Source organism: Petaurus breviceps, unplaced genomic scaffold (assembly GCF_028583685.1).
Source record: "Petaurus breviceps papuanus isolate PSGF00001 unplaced genomic scaffold, PetGlider_PUasm1.0 688, whole genome shotgun sequence".
Classification (NCBI taxonomy): domain Eukaryota; kingdom Metazoa; phylum Chordata; class Mammalia; order Diprotodontia; family Petauridae; genus Petaurus; species Petaurus breviceps.
In genome coordinates, this window is record NW_027186457.1 from 11,537,292 (window position 1) to 11,561,603 (window position 24,312).

At 40.0% G+C, this 24,312-nt stretch overlaps 1 protein-coding gene and 1 long non-coding RNA gene across 2 annotated transcripts in view; one reads left to right on the forward strand and one right to left on the reverse strand.

The window, feature by feature from the left end:
• Positions 1 to 24,312, reverse strand: part of DNER (delta/notch like EGF repeat containing) — a 356,232-nt gene that overhangs the window by 66,716 nt on the left and 265,204 nt on the right. Inside the window, exon 8 of the mRNA XM_069104612.1 lies at positions 8,745 to 8,969. Within this exon, the coding sequence (XP_068960713.1) occupies positions 8,745 to 8,969 (225 nt within the window). The remainder of the gene's footprint in view (positions 1 to 8,744; positions 8,970 to 24,312) is intronic.
• Positions 4,203 to 24,312, forward strand: part of LOC138174364 (uncharacterized) — a 24,484-nt gene continuing 4,374 nt past the window's right edge. The window contains exons 1-2 of the long non-coding RNA XR_011171691.1: positions 4,203 to 4,409; positions 23,755 to 23,871. This is a non-coding gene — a long non-coding RNA (uncharacterized lncRNA). The remainder of the gene's footprint in view (positions 4,410 to 23,754; positions 23,872 to 24,312) is intronic.

Here is a 24,312-nt window from a genome sequence, read left to right on the forward strand (position 1 = left end):
GGGGCATCAGGGGACCTGTAGAACGTGGAGATGTAGCTGGGACCTGGAAGACAAGGAAGTAAAGGGGCAGATAAGGAAGGAGAGAATTACAGGCATTAAGGACAGCCAGTGAAAATGGTCAGAGCTGGGAGTACCTGGGAATAAGCAAACAAATATCTTGTACACGACAATTAAGGTAAGAGGCATTCAAATAAAAAATGGTGGGAGGGGGTTTCCCCTGGTGGTTTCTCCTGGTGTCTCTGTGTCTCTCTCTCTATCTCTGTCTCTCTCCATCTCTGTCTCCCTCCCCACTTCATCTCTCTCTGTCTCTATGTCTGTCTCTGTCTGTCTTTATCCCCATCTCTGTCTCCCTCCCTCCCTCTCTCTCTTCCTTCCTCTCTCCCTCTCTTTCCTTTCTCTCTTTGCAGTCTCATCTACTCTCATAGGAGTGATTATCTCCAAAGATTATGCCACTGAATCACAAGCTCTGGCAGGTCCTATCAATCTGGAAGAGCTTCAAGTAGGGCGCCTGTCAGTGATCTATATGCCTGCCTGTAAGGGCTAAGAAGCCAAGTTCCTAGAGGAATATCACCAGAAGTTTGGCCATCACATATCGAATATTCTCAGTTACAGAAACTCATGAAGATCGTCTCCTGAAGCAGGGAGTATTTGTGACCTGCACTGGCATAAGGGCGCCCACCGAGATAGATCCCTGAAGTAGTCCATCCAATCCAATTCCACTCCATCTGATAGATAATTATTAAGCGCCTACTATGTGCAAGTCACTGAGCTAGGGGTCAGCGATCAAAGGAATTGAATGATAGCTGCTGTCCTCAAAGAGCAGCCATTGTACTATGGGGGCATAAATTCATTCATGAGCATGTGAGGGGAGAGACATTAGGCAGCTAACCACTAAGGGCATGAGGCAAGGTGCCTTCTAGAGGCTGAGCTGGGAAGGAAGCCAGAAATGCTGAAGCAGAAAGAAGGAGGGGTTGCATTCTCCTCCTTGGAGAAGCATCATGGTGGTGCAGGGGAGCGGGCAGTCAAGGGATACAATGGAGGATTTTAAGAACTGCCAATAGTTGAGTTTGACTGGTACATAAAATGTATGAAGGAAATAATGTAAGAAGAAAACCACTGGAAAAGCAGACTTGAAATAACTGCTAGGGGGCACACAGACCTTAAAGAGTGAGGCAGTCTTTCAGCCAGATCACTAATACCCTATTCAGTACCTTAAAATTAAAGGCAAGAATATGAAATTTAAGCCACTATCAAGAACAGCCAATACTTGACTTGAATGGCCCAATTAGAATCTGAGGAGCATAAGAAGTGTGTGTAATGCCTACTGTTGAACCCTTTGAGGAGAATCTGACAAGAGAGGCAAAGAATGTCACCAACCTCTGCCTAGAACACGACAAATACAGGCGTCAACATCCCACTTGAGCGAATGGATCAAGTCTTCTGTCCAATTGTTAGAGAAGATGTTCCCTAGACCTAGGAGAGCAAAAGCCATCACAAGTCCATGCCCAGCCAAGGTTTCTTGATGCTACAATAGTCCCATTTCCATATGACTGCAGAATGGGCTTTGGAATTTAGTCAGTAGGATCTCATCAAACAGCTGAGCCACCTGTTGTGAGCTCTCATGAAAAGGGTGATGGCCTCTGAATATTTCTGCTAATGGAAACCAAGGCATGACCTGGCTGATCCTTTTATGCAGCCATGTGTCCTAAATATAAAAAGAGAAATGACTCTGGGACAGATTCCTGAAGCTATGCACATGCAGAACCCTTTAGAAGGAAAAAAAAATCTATCCTTCCCTATGAAGAAGTCAAATGTGTTACCTGTTTCTAATGATGACTAGATCCAGATGGTCTGATTACATTATTAGTAACACCCTAGATAATGGTGATCAATGAGTTCAAATCCAGCCTCTGACACTTCGTAGCTGTGTGACCCTGAGCAAGTCACTTTAACTCTGCTTGCCTCAGTTTCTCCATCTTACAGATGGAGAAGGAAACAGCAAACCACTCCAGTATCTTTGCTAAGAAAACCCCAAATGTAATCACAAAGAGTCAGACTCAACTGAAATGACTGAATGACGAAAGATGATTCACCTGATGAATCAGCAAAAATTCCTGCTTTGGTCACTTGTATCAGTTTTGTTATACGACATTAAGATCATGGATACAGAACTGGGAGAGATCTTAGAGTTTCCCATAAGTTGCAAATAGGGAAAGTGAGGACCAGAGAGGAGAAGGGGTTGGCCCGTGGTTGCTTTCCTGGGGTTGCCTGGTCACTGCAACTGCATCCATCCCTGCCACGAGGCTTTAGGGAGACTCAAAATCTGTGAAAGCTCCAATTCCTCAAACTAGGGAGAGAATCTAATCTGAAAAGGATTTATTAAATGCTCACCATGTCCCAGGCATTGTGTTAGGCCCTGGGGATTAGAAGACAAAAATGTAATCATCTGCATCCTGAAAGAGCTTGCATTCTGCTGGGAAGAAAAGCATGGGAGAAATAATTCCATTCGCTTGTGGGGTCCAATCTTGTACACGACATCTGGGTAATCTCTTTGCTTTTGTACCACTTATTCAAATTGTCAATTTGCAGGGACATAAAGAAAATGCTGGCCTTGGAGTTGGGAAGACCAGAGGTCAAGAGCCTCCTCTGAAGGTTACTGGCCACGTGACCCTGGGCAAGTGACTTAACCTCCCAGTATTCCAGAAAGTTCTCTAAGGCTCTGAGCTGTGGAGGAGATACCAGCCATTAGCCTTAGGTGGTAAAGGGAGTGATCTTGTTGGCACTTCCCCTTACCAACACAATTACAGGTACAGTCTTATCCCACAGAAAACACACCCTCTAAAAACATTTTTCAGTTATAGCTTTCCCTCTCCCTTGAAAGATATTGTGCTAATTATATATGTATATGTATATATACACATATATATGAACTATATATATATATATATATATATATATATATATATATATATAAAACAGCTCACAGAATCAAGGAATTCAAAAGGGTTGGGAAAGGTAGAGGGGAAGTAAATGAAGGGGAAGAAAATAGATTCTCAGCTCTTTTTTCACTGTCTCAGGCATTTCTTTGTGTGTTAACTTGGTGGTGCAGCAGATATAGCACCAGGCATGGAATTAGCAAAGTCCAAGTTCAAATCCAGCCTCAGATACTAGCTATGTGACCCCTGGACAAGTCACTCAACCTCTGTCTTCCTCAGCTTCCTCAACCATAAATGGGGATAAACAACATGATCTGCCTCTTGGGACTATTACAAAGAACAAATGGGGTACTAATTTTAAAGCTCCTGGCACATGGGAGAAACTTTAATGCTTCCATTCAATTATAACTAAACCACACCTTTGATATTCCTGGCTTTACTTTATATGCCCACAGTTTAAGGCATCCTGTATACCACTGGCCATGGGAGTTATTTTCCAAATTTCTGCTGTTTCATTTTAAATGCATGCCATATAGACAATCAGATGTAAACCACAGCCTGGATATGGAATCTGTGCACACGAATCTTCAGCATTTCAATGCTCAGTTTCAGTGTTGGGAGACAAAAATCTATCATTTTTTTTAAGGCCATGTGCTGCCAACCTGGAAATTTTTTAGAATATGCATCACCTATCCATTAACATGGCTATTTGAGGAAAAGAACCTTAGGGTGATTATATAGCACTGACATTTTATTACTTAATATTCAAATCCCATCAAAATCTCATGTTCAATAACCTGAAAATGAGGTTTGAAAAAGGGAGTGCCTGGCTGATCTGACTTTCTGTAATCGAAAAGGCATTTTTTTGTGAGTCAGATGTAGAATAATTATCAACCTGATCTGATTCCAGGCTGCTGCCCCATTATGGAATTGGATGTGTTAGTGATCCATAAAGAAGCCTATGTGTGTTGCTCTCCAGCTTGATACCCAATTTAACCTATTCTCATGGGATTCTCCTATTATGCAAAGGAGTGATGAGGCAATTACATGCTCCAAGAGATTAAGACCAGAAACGGTACATTGAGAGACTTGTCGTAGTCACCTCTTAAAATGGAAATTCAGACCAGATGTTAAGGTGCCTTTTTCTCACACAATGCTGGATCCAAAGGCAGCTTCTGGGATAGCATCAACCCATGGAGCCACCTTAAAGTATTTACAGAGCCTTTGGTGACGTGGTCTTTGGAAGTCTGTGCCAGAAGACTCCTATACTGTGCCTGATCATGCATAAATACAGGCCTTTCAAGTTTCTGAACTGTTCTGCAAACCTTGTCTCATTGCATAGTTTAACAGATGGAAGGAGTCTCAGAAATGACTTAGACCAGTCTCCTCATAAGAAGCAACTAGGTGATACCATGCTAAACCTACAGTCAGGAAGACCTGAGTTCAAATCCAGCCTCAGATATATGACCCTGGGTAAGTCACGTCTGTCTGCTTCAATTTCCTCATCTGTAAAGTGGGGACAAAAGTAGCCAACCAACCATCCAGTGCTTTTGTGAGGATAAAAAGAGATATTTGTAAAGTACTTTGCAAACCTGAAAACATAATAATGCTAATTATTATAATTATTGTTATATTATTATTCAGATGGGGAAACAAGCTAGAGCAATTAAGTGATTTTCCCCATGTTACAAGAACCTAGCAAGGTAAGTGCCACAGATATTATTATCGCCATTTTCCATGCAAGGAAACTGAGGCTTATCAAAATTGTGGCATGCCCCAAGAATCATACAGCTCAAATCCAGGCAAGATTTAAACTCAGGTCCTGCCTGTTAAATTCTCTGTATACCATATATACTGCTTTTGCATGGGATTTAAAATAAGCCTGTTAGATAAGAAATCCTGTTCCATAGTCAAGTGTTCAGAGATCCTGGCTTTTTACTATTATTACTAATAATATCGTTGTTCTTTATAACTCCCCTGTCCTATGGGCGAATGAATCTTAATGATGCAATTCTCACTCTGGTTGTAGAATGCTGTTTCATCTGCTATTTGACTGTTCCTATTCAAAGCACCCTAAGACATATCTGGCAAGGACCTTAGATATCTTCTAGCAAAGCCTCCTCATCTCAAGTATGAGGAAACTGAGGCCCAGAGGTGGGAACGAGTCCAACTTTGCCAAGATATTAAGCAGCCCAGCTAGTATTCCAACCCGGGTCTTTAGGTCCAAATCTGATGTTCTTCCACTCCATCACAGGGCCTTCCCTTTATTGTTAAGGAATGCTATTGAGAGATGCATTATAGCTGTATTTTAGGCATTGTATAGCTGTAGAATAACTCTACATACATGTTTGCATCTGATTCTTCACAGAACCCTGTGGGGTATATAGTACAAGTATAATTATGCCCATTTTATAGATGTGGAAAGTGGGTGGTCAGTGGCTTAAGTTAAAGCTCCAGTTGTCTAAACCCACGGGTTAGAGAATAGATAAGATAAACCTAATGAAAGAAGCCCTCTGTTTGATGACATCATGGGGGAGATGGCAGAGCAATGTATGTCTTTCACGATCTACTGGGATTTTTTGTTTGGTTGGTTTGAGTTTTTTGAGACTGGGTCTCCCTATCTTGCCTATTAAGGAAATGCAGAGGCTTGATCCTAACTTTCATCAGGAGGAATCTTTAACCAGTTCCACGCTTCTGACCTGGGCTGATTTACCTCTCCTTAGGCAGCCTGGTGGCCCTGTACTCCTGGGGATTCGCCATTTTGGTGCCAGGCTTAATGCAAACACCTGATCAGCCTTAGCCCTACTGCAGCTCAGGATTCCTGAACTCATGGGATCCAGCAGGCTCTACCTCATCCAGCTGCCAGGATTATAAGCCATGTGCCACCATACCCAACCTCCAATCTTTATTACTATAAGTCAAACAAGACTGAATGGCCCCCATTTGGGTTGATCAGGATAGGGATGGAAATGGAAGAAAGGGTAGGGAGGGGGTCATTGTAGTTGTGTCTGTTCTTTCTTCTCGAAGAGGACCCTGACATCAGGGAAATGACGACATGACTTGCAGTTGACTTGGATTTGAGTGAGGGAGGTGCAAGGTCACCAGCCTCACTTCCTCCTCCAGAGTCATCTGGGTCTAGTGGCTAGTTATTCATCAGGATGACTGGAGATGGCCCAGGATGCAATGGGAGACCCTGGCTTTTTTTAAGATCTTTTCAGGTACTCACAGAGAGTGAGGTAATGCTCATTCAGTGAGTAAGCCTCTTTAAAAGTAGTGAGTCAAGGGATGGGCCCTTTATTAATATTTAATAACTAATCAAAGGGATAATTAGGTACAGCTAGGTAGAAGGTAGAAATAAGTTATTAAAGTGGTTTACAGAGAGGTGTTAATAACCATACCCCATAGCTTTCTACTTTCCCTAAGCATTCTTGCTAACAAATACCCAGTTCACATTTCCATGTAGTAAAGCAGGGCATGTGCTCAATTATTGTGACTCAAATTGTAGTTCCTGGAGGAGAACCTCAGTGATGACACCCCTGTTGTAGAATTGGTTGTCAGTGGCATTTGGAAACTCAAAGGAATCATTAATAGCTGATTACTGCACTGCCTACCTGTGAGATGTGAGCATAGGACCCCAGGGAAGGGTGAAGAGGGTCTAAGAAGGGCTAGATAACAGTGCATCAATGGAAAGGGCATCACCAAGTAGCAGACTTTAAATAAAAAAGAACATATCTTCCTCTTCAGCCATGTTCAAAATGTTCTGTTCTTCACTATTAAGAATTAACATTTTTTTCTTCAAAAAATTCCTTCTAATTGAGGCATTAAAATAGATTCAGTTCATAGACTCCTAGGTTTGAGCTGGAAAAGATCTCAGAAACCATCTAGTTCAACTCCCCTTACTTTTTAAAGTAATTTTTTTTCAGTTGTGTACAATTCTTTGTGTCCCCATTTGGGGTTTTCATGGCAAAGATATTGGGGTAGTTTACCATTGCCTTCTCCAGCTCATTTTATAGATGAGGAAACTGAGGCAGACAGGGTTAAGTGACTTACCCAGGGTCTCACAGTTAGTAAGTGTCCGAGGCTGGATTTGAGCTCATGGAGATGAGTCTTCCTCATTCAAAGCCCAGTGCTCTATCCACTCCACCACCTAGCTGCCTTCCCCTCCATTTTACAGATGTGGAAACTGAGACCCAGACAGGTTTTGACTTCCCAAAGGTCATTCAGATAGTAAGTGGCAGTGAGACCAGGTCCTCTCATTCCAAAACCATCCCTCTTTTCACTATACCATAAAACCCCTAAACTAAATCTAAGTGACGATTTTCTAAAATTTAGGAAGGAAATGTACGGATAGAGAAGTAGCCAGTATTCTGATATCTGATCCTTCTCTTTGAGGGCTTCCTAAGGAAAGCATGGTTCTCAGAAGATGGTTAAAGGAGGACTGAGAACGTTGATAGTGGCAGAGTAGAAATTGTAGCCTCCAGAGAGGATCTGAGATCAGAGCATCTCTGTGAGAAATGTTCCTACGTGTTTTGACATTCAAAGAAGTGCTTTGGAAAGGGCCCCAGGGTGAGTCATCTGGCATTTAAAACAACGAAAACAAAGCTCTGTATCACACACACACACACACACACACACACACACACACACACACACGAGTCATATCATTTCAATGTTGGAAGTTCCCAGAAGAGTAAGGTATCATTTCATCAGAGTTTTTCCTTTTTCAGAAGATTCACATAGTAGAATGGACATGAAAGGATGTTGTACCAGGCATAGTGAGCAGCTGTTTCCTATTTCCACCGAGGACCAGACAAGAAGAAACAGGTCTAGGTACACCACAATGGGTTTAGGTTACACATCTATCAGAAGCCCATGATATGGGACACTAGACTTAGCTGTTGGGCAGGTGAACCCCAACTCCATCCTGCTTGCCCATGTTTTAAAGAATAGAGAAGAAAACCAGCACCCTAAAATGTTTTAAGGGGGGTACGGAGAGGAAGTGTTTTCTGAAGGTACTTCCCAGTCCTGTGAACCTAGGAACAAAAAAATATTTAGAATCTCTATGAAAGAAACCCTTTACATGCTTCACTGATTTCCCTATAGCTCCCCAATTGCCTGTAATTATTCCTAGAGGTATACTGGATAGAGAGAGCTGGTCTTTGAGTCCAGAAGACTTGAGTTCAAGTCTAGTCTCTGACACATAATAGCTGTGTGACCCTGGATAAGTCATTTAACTTCAATCTACTATTGTTGCAGAGCAGATGGTAGATCTTCTCTGGTAGAGGGAGTTTTCTTATCAGGAGTCTCCTACTCCAATAAAATCACAAGTCTGGCCTAATGATAATAATAAATAAAAATAAATCACATCTATCTACCATTTAAAGTTTTACAAAGAACCTTTCTCATAACCATCTTATAAGGTAGCTAATATACCCATTTTACAGATGTGAAGCCTGAGGCTCAGAGAATTTCAATGATTTGCCCAGAGTCACATAGCTGTGTAGGAAACAGAGCCAAAACTGATGTTTTCCTGACTCTTTCAACTGCACCCTGGTGTCTCTCATATACATACATGGTGTTCATATGTAGAAAGTACTCATGCATCACATATGACACTCAGAATAAGAACTTATTACATGAGATATTAATTGAGCTCACAGAGATAAGTCTTCCTCATTCTTAAAATAAGGCATGCTGGCATTCAATAGTTATTGAACGCCAACCAGGGGAAAATGTTCTCCTTTTATTTAAGGGAAATTATTTGGAGACTAGCAAAATTTCCAGTAAGTGTGAGAAGCTAATACAAACCAGGGTCGCAGAGACACTTATAGCTCGTCCCAACGCTGCGGCATGTTCCGTGGGCACAGGGATTCAGGGCACAGAAGTCGATCAGCTGGGCACACGTGAGCCCGGTGAATCCTGCACTACAGCTGCAGGTAAAGTGAGCCCGGGCAGCATAACATGTCCCATTATTCTGGCAGGGCAATGAGGCGCATGGATCCACTTTCTCTTCGCAAGATGGTCCAGAATATTCTAGAAGAAACAAAAGATGGTTTTTTTCCCATTTTAGAATTCAAATAAATTTCTAAGTAGACAAATTTAGACCATGTCAATGAAAATAAATATTTTGTATATATTTCTTCTGCCTTTTTGTCCATTGTATGGGTAGTTTCCGTAGTTCTCTACAAAAACCAGAGATACCGGGAAAGCCACATGGTCCTGTGATTCAGAGGATATGGATTCAAATCCTGGGTCTGGGGCAGCTAGCAGGAGCAGCCAGAGAGACCTGGGCCTGGAGTCAGAAAGACTTGAGTTCAAATCCAGCCTAAGACACTTACTAGCTTAACCTTGGTCTACCTCAGTTTCCTCATCTGTAAAAATGGGACTAATCTAGAACCCACCATGCATTGTTGTTGTGAGAATCAAATGAGATAATAATTTCAAAGTGCTTGGCACAGTGCCTGGCAGCAAAGCTATACAAATGTTAGCTATTATTATTGGCTGTCACTTTGTAGCAAGGTGACCTTGTGAAAGTCACTTCTTTAACTACTTGGAATCTCAGTTCTCTTCCCTATCAAACAGGGATAGTGGCATACTACCTGCTTCATGGCGTCAGTGTAAGGAAAGAATCTGTAAAGCTTCAGATGGGGTTGTGTGTCAGGGACCTTTCTGGAAGTTGGATGAAGTCAATGGAACCCTTCTCAGAATAATGTTTGCCAATAATTAAAGGAAATTCTAAACTTTAAATAAGAGATTAGTGAAAATAAAGATGTCACATTTTTTCTCCATCCAATTTCATGGATCTTCTCAAATCAATCCACAGTTCCCCTTTAGGTGTTTTGTAAATATTCATATTAGCATATGCAACAATAATAGCAATATTTATGTAATGTTTTAAGATTTGCAAAGGGTATGTAATGAAATCCTTTAAGGGTTAACAATATTTCCCCCGGGGCGGCTAGGTGGCACATTGAAAAGAGCACTGGCTCTGGAGTCAGGAGGACCTGAGTTCAAATCTGACCTCAGACACTTAACACAAAAACTAGCCATGTGACCTTGGGCAAGTCACTTAACCCCAATTGCCTTCCAAAAGAGCAAAAAAAAATATTTCAAATCCAGCCTCAGATACTTAATTAACACTTACTAGCCATGTGATCTTGGGCAAGTCACTTAACCCTAATTGCCCTGCCTTCCCCCCCTCCAAAAAAAAAGCAAAAAAAAATTTCCTCCCAAACAGAAGATGATTTCTTATAGAACTTTGGAATCAGGAATATCTAGCTTCAAGTCTGACCTCTGACACACAGTAACCATGTGATGCTCCACATAGGTCCATCAAAATCACATCTCTAGAACTAGACGTATTAGAGGTAATCTAGGCCAATCCATTATTTTATAGGAACAAAAACAGGCCCAAAGTAGTGAAGAGACCATACAACTAAAAAGCAAAAAGATCCAGAAATAAGTCATCTAATAATTAGGCTAGTATTGACATCCTTTGCCTTTTATGTGTCGAGAAGTTTGGGTAGAAGCATCCCATCCCAAAGGAGCCAACCATATCTAACTGATGTTCACACAGCTGTTAACAGTCCTGTCCCCAAGCAGAAGGACCTTGTCCCTGGATTCCCTGCCTCCTACATTAGGAATTCTGATCAAATTTCTGATCAAACCCACAGAGGAGGTGGAGTAGACAGCACAACATGGTGGTGTTCATAGTTCTGTGAGACTGTGGCTTTGAGAGGCAGTGATCAGTCTCATTCTACCAGTTGGGTCTGGTTGATTAATAAGAATGAGGAGAATAACTGAATAATCCAAAGCAGGCTTTCACCTTAAAATGTTTTCTTATATTAAATATTCTTCAGTTAAGTATTATATGCTCTAAATTTGACTTAATCTTTGACTGATGCTGTTTAAAAAAAAAGTCCTGAGATGATTACAAATCACTGACGCTTCAGAAATTAAATGAAAAATAGTTTTGAAAATGTTGCTCATATTGTGTGTCTATCAGCTTCCTGCTGAGTGGTCCTGATCTCAGCTTGAATCCCATCTCACCCTTCTCACTCAAGGCTCCCGGTGATAGTAAATGTGGATGGCTGCGTGGGGAACAGATGGATCAAATACAAATTCACTTCCTCTCTCTGCCACACACATTGGCATGAGAGACTTGCTATTTTTCTGCATGGAGACACAAAATCTGGCACTGTTAAGGATTTTATGAAGATCCCAGCATTAAAGTTTAGAAAACAGACCAATAAATTATCATGTAAACAGTTTCTAAAGGATGTGACATTCTCTGAATGGTGATTTCACTATTAAGCATAGGATAGAATCCCATCCTTTATAACAGGTAGCCATTTTTCAACATTCGCTTTTATAAGATTTTGATTTCCAAGTCTTTTCTCCCTCTATCCCTCCCCTGCCTCCCTCTCTTGCCTCCTCTCTCTCAAAGATGGCAAGCTGTCTGATATAGGCTATATATATACAATCATATTAAACATATTTTCACATTAGTCATGCTGTGAAAGAATAAGAACAAAAGGGGAAAACCACGAGAAAGAGAAACAAAAAAAAATGTGAAAATAGTGTGTGCTTCGATCTGCATTCAGACTCCACAGCTCTTTCTCTGGCTGTGGATAGCATTTTCCTTTGGTAGTCCTGGAATTATCTCAGGTCATTGTATTGCTGAGAAGAACTAAATCTATCATAATTGATCATCACACAATGCCGCTGTTACTGTGTACAATGTTCTCCTGGTTCTGCTCACTTCAATCAGCATCAGTTCATGTAAGCTTTTCCAAGTTTTTCTGAAATCTGCCTGCTCGGGGCGGCCAGGTAGCACAGCAAGTAAGAGCACCAGCTCCAGTGTTGGGACGACCTGGAGATCGAATCCCGGGCTCAGACACTCAGCACCACACCCAGAAATAACTGGCTGCGTAACCTTGAGCAAGTTACTTAACCCCAATTGCTAAAAAAAAAAAAAAAAAAAAAGAAATCTGCCTGCTCATCATTTCTTATAGTCAACAGTATTCCATTGCATTCATATACCACAACTCGTTCAACCATTCCCCAATTGATGGGCATCCCCTCAATTTCCAGTTCTTTGCCTGGGTAGCCATTTTTCTCTGACATATGGCATGTCAGAGAACTCACATGGCCATTACCATTTGACAGCACTATTAGTTTTATTATCTTTAAGAAATTTCACAAACAAGATGGTTTCAAAAGTAGAATATAATAGCCCAGTCCTAACAATTTCTTTTCTGTTCATACTCTTTAAGTAGACTGCAGCATGTTAGCACCACCAAATGAAAAGAGAAAAATTCTTTCAACCCACTCATTGTTTGATTTGTCTGACACCAACACAGATATAGATATACAGATGAATAGATTAATAGACAAATGGATAGACAGATAAGATATAGATCAATAAATAAATGGATGGACAGACTTAGATGAAAAATAGGTAAGATGGAGATAGCCTAGTAAATAAATGGATATGGATAGAAAGATGGGTGAAATGATTAAGTAAATATATGCATACATATACATACCATGCTTTGAAAAACCAAACTTGATTGGTCCTGAATTGACCAAATTAAACAGAATTTTTTGATGCTGAGTGGACACAATCCCATGAGAAAAAGGTGTAATCGAATGTTGCGTTTGTATAACTATGACTCACTTTTGAGAAATTCAGATGTGAGTTTTCACACCTGTATCTCTTAATCTGACTTGAGTTTCTAATAATGGACTCTCTCAGTCCGAGAGACTGCAAGAGCAGAGACCATGATGAAGTAATTACCAGTTCCTACAGAAGCACATGGCAAAGGCAGGCACATGCTCAGATAAGGGTGTACATAAATAGTTTACCTAAACGCTAAATGTGTATGAAAGGGAGGATAGAACACAGAAGCTAGACCTCAAGTCCAAGAAGAGAAAGTTCTTGGGCAGTACCAACATTTATCCTTAAGCATAACCTCAAGTTTGGGAGTTTCTAAGCAAAATAAGAAGAGTGTCATCCACACAATCCCTTTAGCTGAAAGACTAAAGTTATGACATTGGGGAAAGAGATTGGTTTTATGCCCCGCAATCACCATTAGTGATTCAAAGAGTACATGTCCAATGGTAAGGAGGCTGTTTATCCAGCATCCCCAAAGTGTGTTTGTTTTCCATCAAGAATGCAAAATACAGGGACGGCCAGGTGGCGCAGTGAGAACGCTGGCCCTGGCGCCGGGAGACCCAGGATTGGTTCCGGCCTCAGATACTTGGCACCCACACAAAATAACTGGCCGTGTAACCTTGAGCAAGTTACTTAGCCCCAGTTGCTTAAAAAAAAGAAAAAAAAAGAATGCAAAATACAGAATTGCTTTACAAGTCTTAAGGAAAGTCTGTATGACCTTGTGAAGAAAATAGACGCATCAGTCAGATCATAGCCCCACTGACAAATGCCAATTTCAGTCACGACTATCAGCCTATGACTTTTGTGAGAAATATCTAGCTACATTCAGAAAAGGCAACTAGAAGGTAATGAAGCCATTGCTAAAGGCACCTCTCAAAGACCATCTTCTAATCTGGAGAGGGGCTGTGATCTCAGTTTATAAAGGAAGCAGCCACACCAAGGACACCACAGATCATTGAAGCAGAATTTGTTTATAGAACTTACTATGTGAGAAATGAGGCTCATGCAAGCCCAACTTCCTTGTGTGACAAGGTGAAGCACTGGCTCCAGATCTTGTCAGAGGCAAGACATGAAACTGGGAATTCCTCTTGCAAAGCCAATCCTCTACAACACTATGCCATCTCCCCGAAGGTCTTAATTTAGAATGAGAAATGCAGCAGTGTTTTAGATGATGTTCCAATAATAGGTCTGGAAAGTTTATAAACAGGGGTAATACTTCTAAAATAAATGATGAGTTACTTCCATAAGAGAATGCTGTCTTCAACAAGGAAGTTCCATGGGACAGATTCCAGGAATGTCCCCTAGTCTCCTCAGTAGCATGTCCTTTCTGACTCCATCCTAATTTCCCTGGCTTTAGACTTCAGTCTTGGATTTGGATTCCACCTCCTACCTTTCCCTTTGGATAAAGTATTCCTAGTTAAATTTGGCTTTGCTTGACATTGGCTCTAGTTTATTGTCTCACACTGTGGATTAAACTATGTCTCTATCTCCCAAGAAGGATTTTTTTCCTCTCATTTACAAGGGCAAGGCAGACCCCATTGCTCTCCCCACTCTTGGAAGGTAGGAGTCACATAAATACATTTAAAATTCTTTGCTCTGAAAGTAAGTGTAAGATAGTATATTTTCCTATTTTCTATGTAGCATCCTGCTGAGAGGATTGTGCAGCTCAGAGAGAATGGTTCATTTCAAGGCATAAGGGAGTATGCAATCACAAGGCAACAACAGGAAATATCTCAGAGAGAAGGAAAAATTGCTGGAAAGAAAAGCTACATCTCAAGCCACACTGAAGTGGTGTTAGCAGCCAAGAGATTTGAAACAACTGAATGCGGGAAGAAAAGCAAATGAGGATGAAAGATTAAAGATTTAAAATGGAAAGTAAATAAAGTACAGCTATGGAAAAGAAATCTACCTAAGAATCATGTAGGTTAATGCAGAAATACATATAATTTGTTATGCTTAACTTCAGTCCTGTTGGTAAAAGATAATGGAGTCTAACCAACATTTGTTAGCAAAGACTTAAAAAATATTATGCCCCTGGAATATTTTATCATACAAATTGGAAGAAGCCAACACCCCAGAGATATATACATTATTGGAGTAAGAGAATCAAGATGGAAACAAGAAATTTCCTAAGGATTTTAGATTTCAAAATAATGAAGTCATGATAGCAGTGAGATACTGTCAGAAGTAAACCTGGAGGTCAGAAGGCTTACATTAGTGAAGAATGTTACAGATTAAAATAGTTTCAACAATTTTTCTGAGGGAAAAAATGTGATATAGGGATAAGAGCTCTGGATTTGGAAATTGGAAGCCTGGGTTCAAATCCCAGCTCTGTTACTTACTCTCTGTGGGGTCTTGGTCAAGTAACCTAACTTCTCAGGACCTCAGTCTCCTTCTTTGTAAAATGAGGAATTTTGACCAGATAATACTTAAAATCCCTTCCAAAATGAAATCTATGTCTAAATATATAGAAGCAATTAATGAAAAGTTTTAAATTTTGCAGTAGCTCCCAAAAAGTTGAAAATGGTATGATGACAAAGAATGTGTCTTTTTATATTTAAATAATGGGATCGCTAGGAAAAAGTAGAACTTTAAGGCTTACAATAGGAAGTCACTGAAGTTTTGGGGCCAGGTAGGGTGTGTGTGTGACATGGATGGACTTTTTCTTTAGGAAAATCACTTTGGTGGCTAAATGGAGGAGGAAGGTGAGAAGAGACTTGAGGCAGGTAGACTCACCTGCCATCTATGGCAACAGTCCAAGTGTGAGGTAATGAGGGACTGTACCAGAATGGTGACAGTCTCAGAGGAGAGGGGCATATTCAAGAGAAGTTTCAAAGATGAAATTAACAGGCTCACAAACAGTTTAGTGATGGGGGAATGAGAGATAGTGAGGAATCCAGCATCACTCCTAGGTTGTAAGCCTAAGGGATTGGGAGGATGGGTCACCCTCTATAGCAACATGTAACGTAAGAAGATGAGGGGTAGGAAAGCCACCTCCATTTATAAAGACTATGACTCTTCCATATTTTTCCTTCTAGATTATATTTAATATTTAAAGCACCATATTTACATAAAAGCAACAGCAAAAATCCATTTGTATAGTGAACTTTTTGAATACTTATTGAACAGGCTCTTTGAGAGATAGGGGTAAAAAGATGAACCACTCCAGCTACTAGGAGTTAACACTGCTGTTTGGAGAGGTAAGATATAAATGTTTAAGACAACTGGGGGGCAACATATGTAGTACAATACAATATTGTATGATTGGGACAGTCAGTATACTACATGTAAAGGCAGTTCAGTACCACGTGGGACCTCTAGTGGCCAAGAATTCATCCTCAGCATTTGATATGAGAATGTAGGTTAATAGAATATACGCCTCCTATGGGTTAAGACTGTCTCACTTTGGTTATTTTTCTCTCTTTCCCTACAACAGCTTCTAGCACATAACAGGAATTTAGAAAATGCCTTAATTTTTTTTGCTTACCCAAGAACAGAAATACCAGAAGTGTAGACCCCGTTACATTGCTGTTCATGTGGTGAAATATTTAAGAATATGGGTTTATCATTGCCCTTGAGAGATCCTTGATAAATAGTAAATATTGTAAAGTCATGGTCTTGAGGTTGATGGGAAATATTTAGTCTCTATAGAAAATAGAAGGGACTTTTAAAATCACCTTTTGAGTATTACTATTTTGGTAATATTTTCAATGGGCAAAATAATTGTTCTATACTACGAGGGAAACTGTCTGGTTAAAAATAGTGGTTTATGTTCATCATGATGTACTGACATTCTCAGAAGTCAAATTCTGTGCGTGTGAAATATCTTCACGATGGTGCATCCAACATTGTGGGATGCCCTCTCTAAGTAAACAACAAAGTGGCTCAAAAGGTGGTCTCTCTTTATGGCGGGGGTGGGGGGATGGTAGAAACTGAGTTTCCCTATGAAGGTTTAAGTCAAAAGTAAACATCATGAATCAAACAACCGCTTCTCAGATTACACAGAAGGGTGACACTTGAAGTTTGGATTCCATCATCTTTTTTAAAAAATTTGAATCCCTAATGTATTTAAAAGATATAGGACTTCCTGAAGTTTTTTATGAACTCATATATCCTCTATTGATTTCATCATTGGGATATAATGTCATTGACTCTTGTCACAAAGGGTCTAGATACCTTTCAGGGAAACTCCTTTATTGTTTTTGGTTCATATGACTCATCCCAGGGAACCTGGAGGAATATTAACCTGGCCCTACTAAGATACTGGGGTATAGGAGAAAGTAGATAGGACTTAGAATTAGGAGATTCCCAATCCCAACAGACTAGTCAAGTCATTTGACCTCTCTAGGACTGAATTTACTCATCTATAAAATAAGTAGGAAGGACTACCAGAGCTTCTTAAACTTTTTTCCACTTGCAATTCCTTTAGCACTTTAGTGCTTTTTAAACTATGGGTTACAACCCCGTATGGGGTCCACAACTCACTAGATGATCTCTAAAGTTCCTGAAGACCCTAAATTTTACAATCCTGCCCAGTATAATGAGGCCCAATCCACACTTGAGAAGACGTTATTTATGTGACAGAAAAAAGCTTTATCAGAAGAACAAGGACAAGAGAGAAACCTTTCAATGACCACCCTTTAGTCCCAAGGATTCCATAATGTAAATCCCCAGAGACACCCATAGTTACAAACATAAGGACTCTTCTGAGGTGATGGCAGAATCCATGAGAGTGGATGGACTCTCCAGTGGGGAAAGTGAGACAGAAGACAAGAGGGATCTTAGGAAATTCTCACATTTAGAGTGGAACCAAGCAGAGCTTTGGGTTAAGGAGAATAAAGGAATGGGTTAAGGGAGAAGAACCAGGAGAGTGGAGCACTTAAATGCCTCCCATTCTATTTTGTTTGAACCTTTGATGGAGCAGTCAACCATTTCTAGTTCAAACTTAGATCTGATATTTGAAGTCACACTTAATAATCTGTCAACACACCAGCATTTGAATCCAGCTCTTTCTAGTACTCTCACCATTATACCATACTCCTACATTTTCTACCTATTTACCTCCTGCTTCATCTGACCCTTAATATCTGGGTCTGCCCCACTTTTTAACCAGGCTGGCCACCATATCCTTAGTCTCTATTATCTAGTCTTCTTGCCCAATGCCCAGGATGTCTCTCTAGGTTCCTGTGTTATTACTTGTTCCAACCTTTGCTACCATCTTAACCCTATCTAAAAGTCTTGCCATAATCCCTGAATTTTAGACACACCTGCTGGTCTCAACAATCAACTCAATTCCCTCTCTCTGGATTGCTTATCTAGTTTTAGATTCTCAGGTCTTGTGGGAAAAGTAAAAGCCTTTGAACAAACGTGCTTATCCTGATTCTGGATTTCTACTACCATTGTGACCTTGGGTAAACCACAAAATGAGATCTGAGGCTCATTTTCTTCATCTCTAACATGAGAGGATTGAACTAGATGGCCTCTGAAGGCCTCTTTCTAGTTCTAAATGTATGATCTGATGACCATCAACTTCCAAATATGTCCTAATGTCTAGCCCATTTCTTTCTCTAATTCCCAACCCTTTACTTCCAGCCTTGTTCCCTTCTCAGTCCTGGCTCCTTGCCTTCCATCCAAAAGGATTGCTTACATTCTTGGCACTGACAAAGATAGAAAACTATGAATACTGGGACAAGAACTAAATACATTTAGAGTCTAGCTTAGCCCAAATCACAAGAAAAGTTTGGCTTCTCCTTAGACACACACTTTCCCACTTCTTTCACCACTAGCTATTCAGGCTGGCTAGAATCTCAGCTCCCAGACCCAAAGAGAAACCAAATCTGTTCTGACCGACTCTTTAAAGACAACCCTGCCATGTCCCAAGATGGCTGCTATGCTCCCAAATCTCTTGAATTTGTCTGTCTTCTAGCAGAAAACAGCTTAGGTCAGATTCTACAAGCAGCTCTCCCACATATGGCTTTGATCAATCAATTAATCAAGAAACATTTATTAAGAGCCTACTGTTTTCCTGGTACTTTGTCAGGTGCTGGAGATACAAAAGAAACAAAGAAGACAATCCCTATTTACAAGGAATCTCAATCTTCAATCTTTGTAGTCTCTGCTCTGATACTCTTCTCATGGAGTTTTTTATCCCCCTATTATCTTGAACATGTCTTGTCTCTGAGTCACATGGATAGAAGGTTGTCTCTCCCACCACTGTTCTGTGTCTTATCACTCAACTTGTGACCCCTTTAGCATCACCAAAATGTACATTCGCTTCATGCCTGCATAAAACCTCTATTGTTCACACCAAGAAAGGTATATTTATTTGAAGGAGAATTTTTGTTGTTGTTGCTGTTTTTCAGTCATTTCCATTGTGTCCAACTCTCTACCAGCTGATTTTGGGGCTTTCTTGGCAAAGATACTGGAGTGGTTTGCCATTTTCTTCTACAGTTCATTTTATAAATGAGGAAACTGAGGCAAACAGGGTTAAGTGACTCACCCAGGGTCAAACAGTTGGTAAGTGTCTGAAGCTGGATTTGAACTCCTGAGATGAGTCTTCCTGACTCCAAGCCCAATGCTCTATCCACTAAGCCACCTAACTTCCCTTGGTGAAAGGTAATATTTGTCATATGTCATTACCAGGTTGATCTAATAATACTGAGGATTGGTTCTATACAAAAAGTGACAAGCTCAAAAATGTCACCTAACCTATTCTAGTCACTTTTCAATCGTGGGTCTTTGTGATCCCATTTGGGGTTTTCTTGGCAAAGATGCTGGAGTGCTTTACCATTTTCTCCTGCAGCTCATTTTACAGATCAGGAAACTGAGGCAAACAGGGTTAAGTGACTCGCCTAGTATCACACAGCTAATAAGTGTCCAAGGCCAGATTTGAACTCATAAGGAGGAGTCCTCCTGATTCCAGGCCTGGTACTCTAACTACTCTAACACCCTGCTGCCCCAGAATCTCCTCTAGAATCCTGAAATAATTTGACAGGATCTGAATATTTGAGGCCAGTCAATTACTATGCCAGGCAAACAAAAAAACAAACAGACCAAAAAGTACCTAACTCCTGCATTATTTTTCAAAAGTCTCAGCTAACATTTTCATTGGCCTGCTGTGTGATTTTCAACATTGGCCTGTTTTCTGCTGCTAATGCCATTTACATCATGAGGTTCCTATAGTGCAGTGAAAATCCTGGGCTATTAGGAGAGCATTTAAGCATGACCCTAATAAAAGTCCATGGAAATAAAGAGTTCATTCACTCAGTTATGAAACAACCAATGTACCTCACAGCTGGCTAGAATCTCTGACTTTTCTACTACTATACAGACCATGGCTTGGGCCTACAAGATCAATACCATGATGAATGATTATGCAGAAAGATTGTGGGTTTGAGAATCAGAAAGCCTGGGATCAAATACAACCTTGACTCTGTGACTTGGGCAAGTCCCCTAACACCTCTAGGCTTTGATTTTCTCATCTGAAATATGAGAGGGCTGGAGTAGATGACCCCTTTCAGTTCTCAATCTATGATCATTTTATTTTCGGCACTTCTTATTGTTTGTCCTTGTTCTTGAAGAGGACAAATGACATCATGAGGATGATGCCTTGACTTGCAAATGAATTGGATTTAAGTGAGACAGGGCTGTAAAAAGTCACCAGCCTCACTTTCTCCTCTGGAACCATCTGGGTCTACTGGCAAGACATACATAAGAACAACTGGAGATGACCCCAGATGCAGTGGGAGACCTTGACCTTTTTAAGCTGAAGTCTTTCTCAGTTCTGTTTGTCTGAGGCAACACCCATTCAGTGATTAAGGCTAGGCAGGAAATGAGACAAAAAACAGCCTCTTTTACCTACTCAAACAGTGCCATTTTAGGCACTTGGCTTGTAATTCAAGAAACTGCTACCAGAGGAATGGTGGTGCCTTTAAAAAAAATGGCTGATTACACCTACCATCTCTAGAGGATATATGGCTGAATCTTTGATTCAGTTGGCTGATTTGGTTGGTGGGTCTAGACCTGCTCCTTTAATCAATTCCTCCCCCCACCATAAGTAATGTAAAACAGGGTACTGAGCAAAATTTAAAGAAATGTATACACATATATTTTAGGTATCTTGTGAATCATCAAAGGTTTTCAAGTATTATTTGACTTAATGGTCATTAATTACTGCTTACTTTCCTTATTAAATAAAAGCCAGCCTTTATTCTCCTTTCCAGGCTTTACTTTCAGCTATGGGTCACACTTTCACTTCTGATTTTGGAAAAAAAAAATACAAAAAGCAAAACATCTCCTACTACCTGTATCAATTCTGTTCTAGCTACGCCTAAACATCCTAGAAAGAAAATGCTTTATCTGCATAGGCCTCCTGCTTTTCCCAAGGACCAAAGTTAGTCTCTGTATCCTTTTGGTCAGGAAAGAACTACCTTACAATAATAGAGCTTCCCTCTGCTACTAACAACTGCATTCTCTTTTCTTCATGGCCAAATTCTGCCGCACCATGCCCCCCCCCAAAAAAAAAAAAACCCAGTGTTAATTGTTGCCACGTGCTTTCTCCACTTGACTCCCTCCATCAGGAAATTTATCTTAGCAATCGGATTTTCAACCCTTTATTTTCCAGGGGATCTTATAAGATCAGAGGAACTTTAAATTCTATTTTACTTATATAGCGTCTTCCTTTCATTAGAGAGGTGGAGACCTATGGCTATAGAATGTTGCATATGCTTTTGAAGAATTTTACTGTGCCTGTTGGTTTTACTTAACTGTTTTCCTTTTTTATAAGGGAAGACACTTGGTGGTTGGGGTGGAGCAGGTACGTATACATACAGAAGTGACAGTTAAAGAAAACCAAACAGCATTAATAGGATTTTTAAGTTAGTTTACATAGATATTTCAAGATTATTGATTAATCTAACCCTACCAAGCCTGCTTTTTACCAGGGCTTAACCTTTCCCCCATCCCCCCAAGCACTTTAAATTTCACTTCAACAACAAAGCACAACAGAGTATTTATACAGTTACAGGGCTGTTTTCTCACAGTATAATGAGTACATTCAAACTCCAGTTTTGTGTAGTTCCTAATTGTATGGGGATCAATTGCTCCTCATAGGAAAGTCAGCGCGTTTCAGAGTGCCCACCTGAATCTATGTATAGGCATGCACTACATAATGCGGTCAATTAGCGGTGCCTTAACTAACAAAGTTATAGGGGTTAGTTGGTTCCATGGGAACAACATTATTAAAATAATAATGAGCCTCTTCTAAAGTGCTTTCCCAATGCCTCATCTTGTCATGAAACTGTAACTGAATGATCAAAAGTTTTGCCGGTAAAATAGTACTTTCAGCAAGTCCTATCAAGCTGAAGAGGCTTCAGGTATGACCTGGTAATAAGCTGCCCATTGCCTCATTATGTGGAAAGCAATTTCGCTAATGTGAAAGACGGTCGTCATCATCAGAAAGCTAGCTGCAACATAAGAAATCTTTAGCCTCAACAACTTACACAGGCTAAGGCTAGGACAGGTTTGGCAGCTACATAATAAAATTGTAGACCCTGGAAGTATTTAAATATTAATACATACATATGGAGAGACAGAGACAAAGACAGAAATACATATAAAATATATGTGTGGATATGGATATGGACATAGATATAGAAACAGACACAGAGATAGATATTTAGAATAGATAGAGAGAGAGAGAGAGAGAGAGAGAGAGAGAGAGAGAGATAGAAGATAGATAGACTGACAGATAGATAGATGATAGAGAGAGGTATACAAATACAGATATAGATTATAGACAAATACAGATATAGATACATAGTGTATTTAAACTTGTAAAGCATTTTCCCCCATAGCAGCTCTTCAAGAGAAATAGTGCAAAATTTATCATGTTTATTTCATAGCTCAAGGCACTAAGCTTCAAAGATATCAAATGACTTGCCCATGTCCATATAGCTAATAAGCACAAGAGTCAGTGCTACAACTCCATTCTTCAGATTCCAAGTCCCATATTCATTGCACTATTTCATTAGGAGCAAATGGCCAAATGGCATTACAACATTCTTAATGTTCTTAAGACAATATGAGGTATTTGGTTATAGTGCACTGAAGATGACACTCGTAAGGGACACTTCATGAATACAGTGACCTCTACAACAGAATAAGCAATCAGTCACAAATCAGCTGACATATTGGTTTTCACTATAAGTCAATAGAGGGGTACAACATCATCCTGGATAGGAGTCTTCATACTCAGCAGAAACAGAAGATATTCGAGGGATGGTTCTCAAGTAACAAGCAGAGATCACAGTGATAACTGGAAATATTAAATATATGCTATTGGGGGAGCACTCTAAAAATAGTGAGTTGTCCCTGAAAATTTTGGGCAACTTTTCTTAGGCCTATTCCACATCAAAAAAAACTGGAAAAAAGATATCCCAAGGTAAATGAGCACTGCTAAGGAATGGTGTGAATAACTGATTTGCTTTGGCAGTCTGTCTCTTTAATACAATGGCATAATGTTAAATGAGACCAGAAGGTTTTTGAAAGAGTGAATTAAAAGTAAAATTTCACTCATTCAGTTAATGCTTCATTATCTTGTAATAATTCATTGGAAAGTTCAGCAAAACATCTATCATAGGGATCATAGATTGTAGAGTTAAAAGGAACACTGTTTTAACAAATGAGGAAACTGAGGCCTTGGGAAATTGAGCAGCTTGTCCTAGATCATATAGCCTATCAGTGGAAGACCTTGTTCCAGAACTGTGGTATCCAGGCTCACAGGATATGGATGTCTTTGTTATTGTGTGTTTGCTTTAGAAAGAAAAAAAAAATCATAGGATCATAAAGTTGGAAAGAACCTTAGATGCCATGTAGTTCAATCCCTACTTTTTACAGACGAGAAAACCAAGGTTGAGAGAATTTTAAGCAACTTATTCCATATTTTATAAGTGGCAAAGCTGGGGATTTAAGCCAGAACCCCTAAAATAATTTTCCTTTACTTCTTCATTGTCCAAAATAAAAATGTTGGTTCAATTATTTTATATGTACCCTTTATTTACCTCTCTGTACCCAGGGTTGCCCATCTTAGATGGCTTCTAGAGAGCTAAGATGCCAATCATCTTAACTTTTTCCTGCCACCAGATTTAGATGACTCAGGGAGAGAGATTGAAGCTGAGGACTTTACACAACTCTGCCTCACGCAAATCCAATTCACAAGCAAGTCAAGACATCACTCTTGTGATTTCATTGGACAACTAGGTCTGTATTACTTAGCGTGAAACCTAGGAACATTAAGACATGCCACTACCATCCTTCATATATGTTTTTAGATAATCAGACTAAAGAACAAATAATCAACTTGAAGATAGAATTACATATGTATGGTATTTGTCTACATAAATAATGTCTATATGTATATACTATCTAGATATATGGATCCAGATTCATGATGTCATCAGCATAAGGAACCTTGGTGAGAAAACCAACAACCAATACAAAGTCCATTGTCCTTCAACTTGGTGTCTTAAGGGAGCTGGCCACAGCATTGAGAAGGGAAAGGATTTGTTCAGGGTTACATGGCAAGAGGTGAAGCCAGTTTGTCCTGATATGGAATCTCTGTGTCTCTCTGTCCACGTCTATGTCCATGTCCATGTCCATGTCAATCTCTCTCTCTCTCTCTCTCTCTCTCTCTCTCTCTCT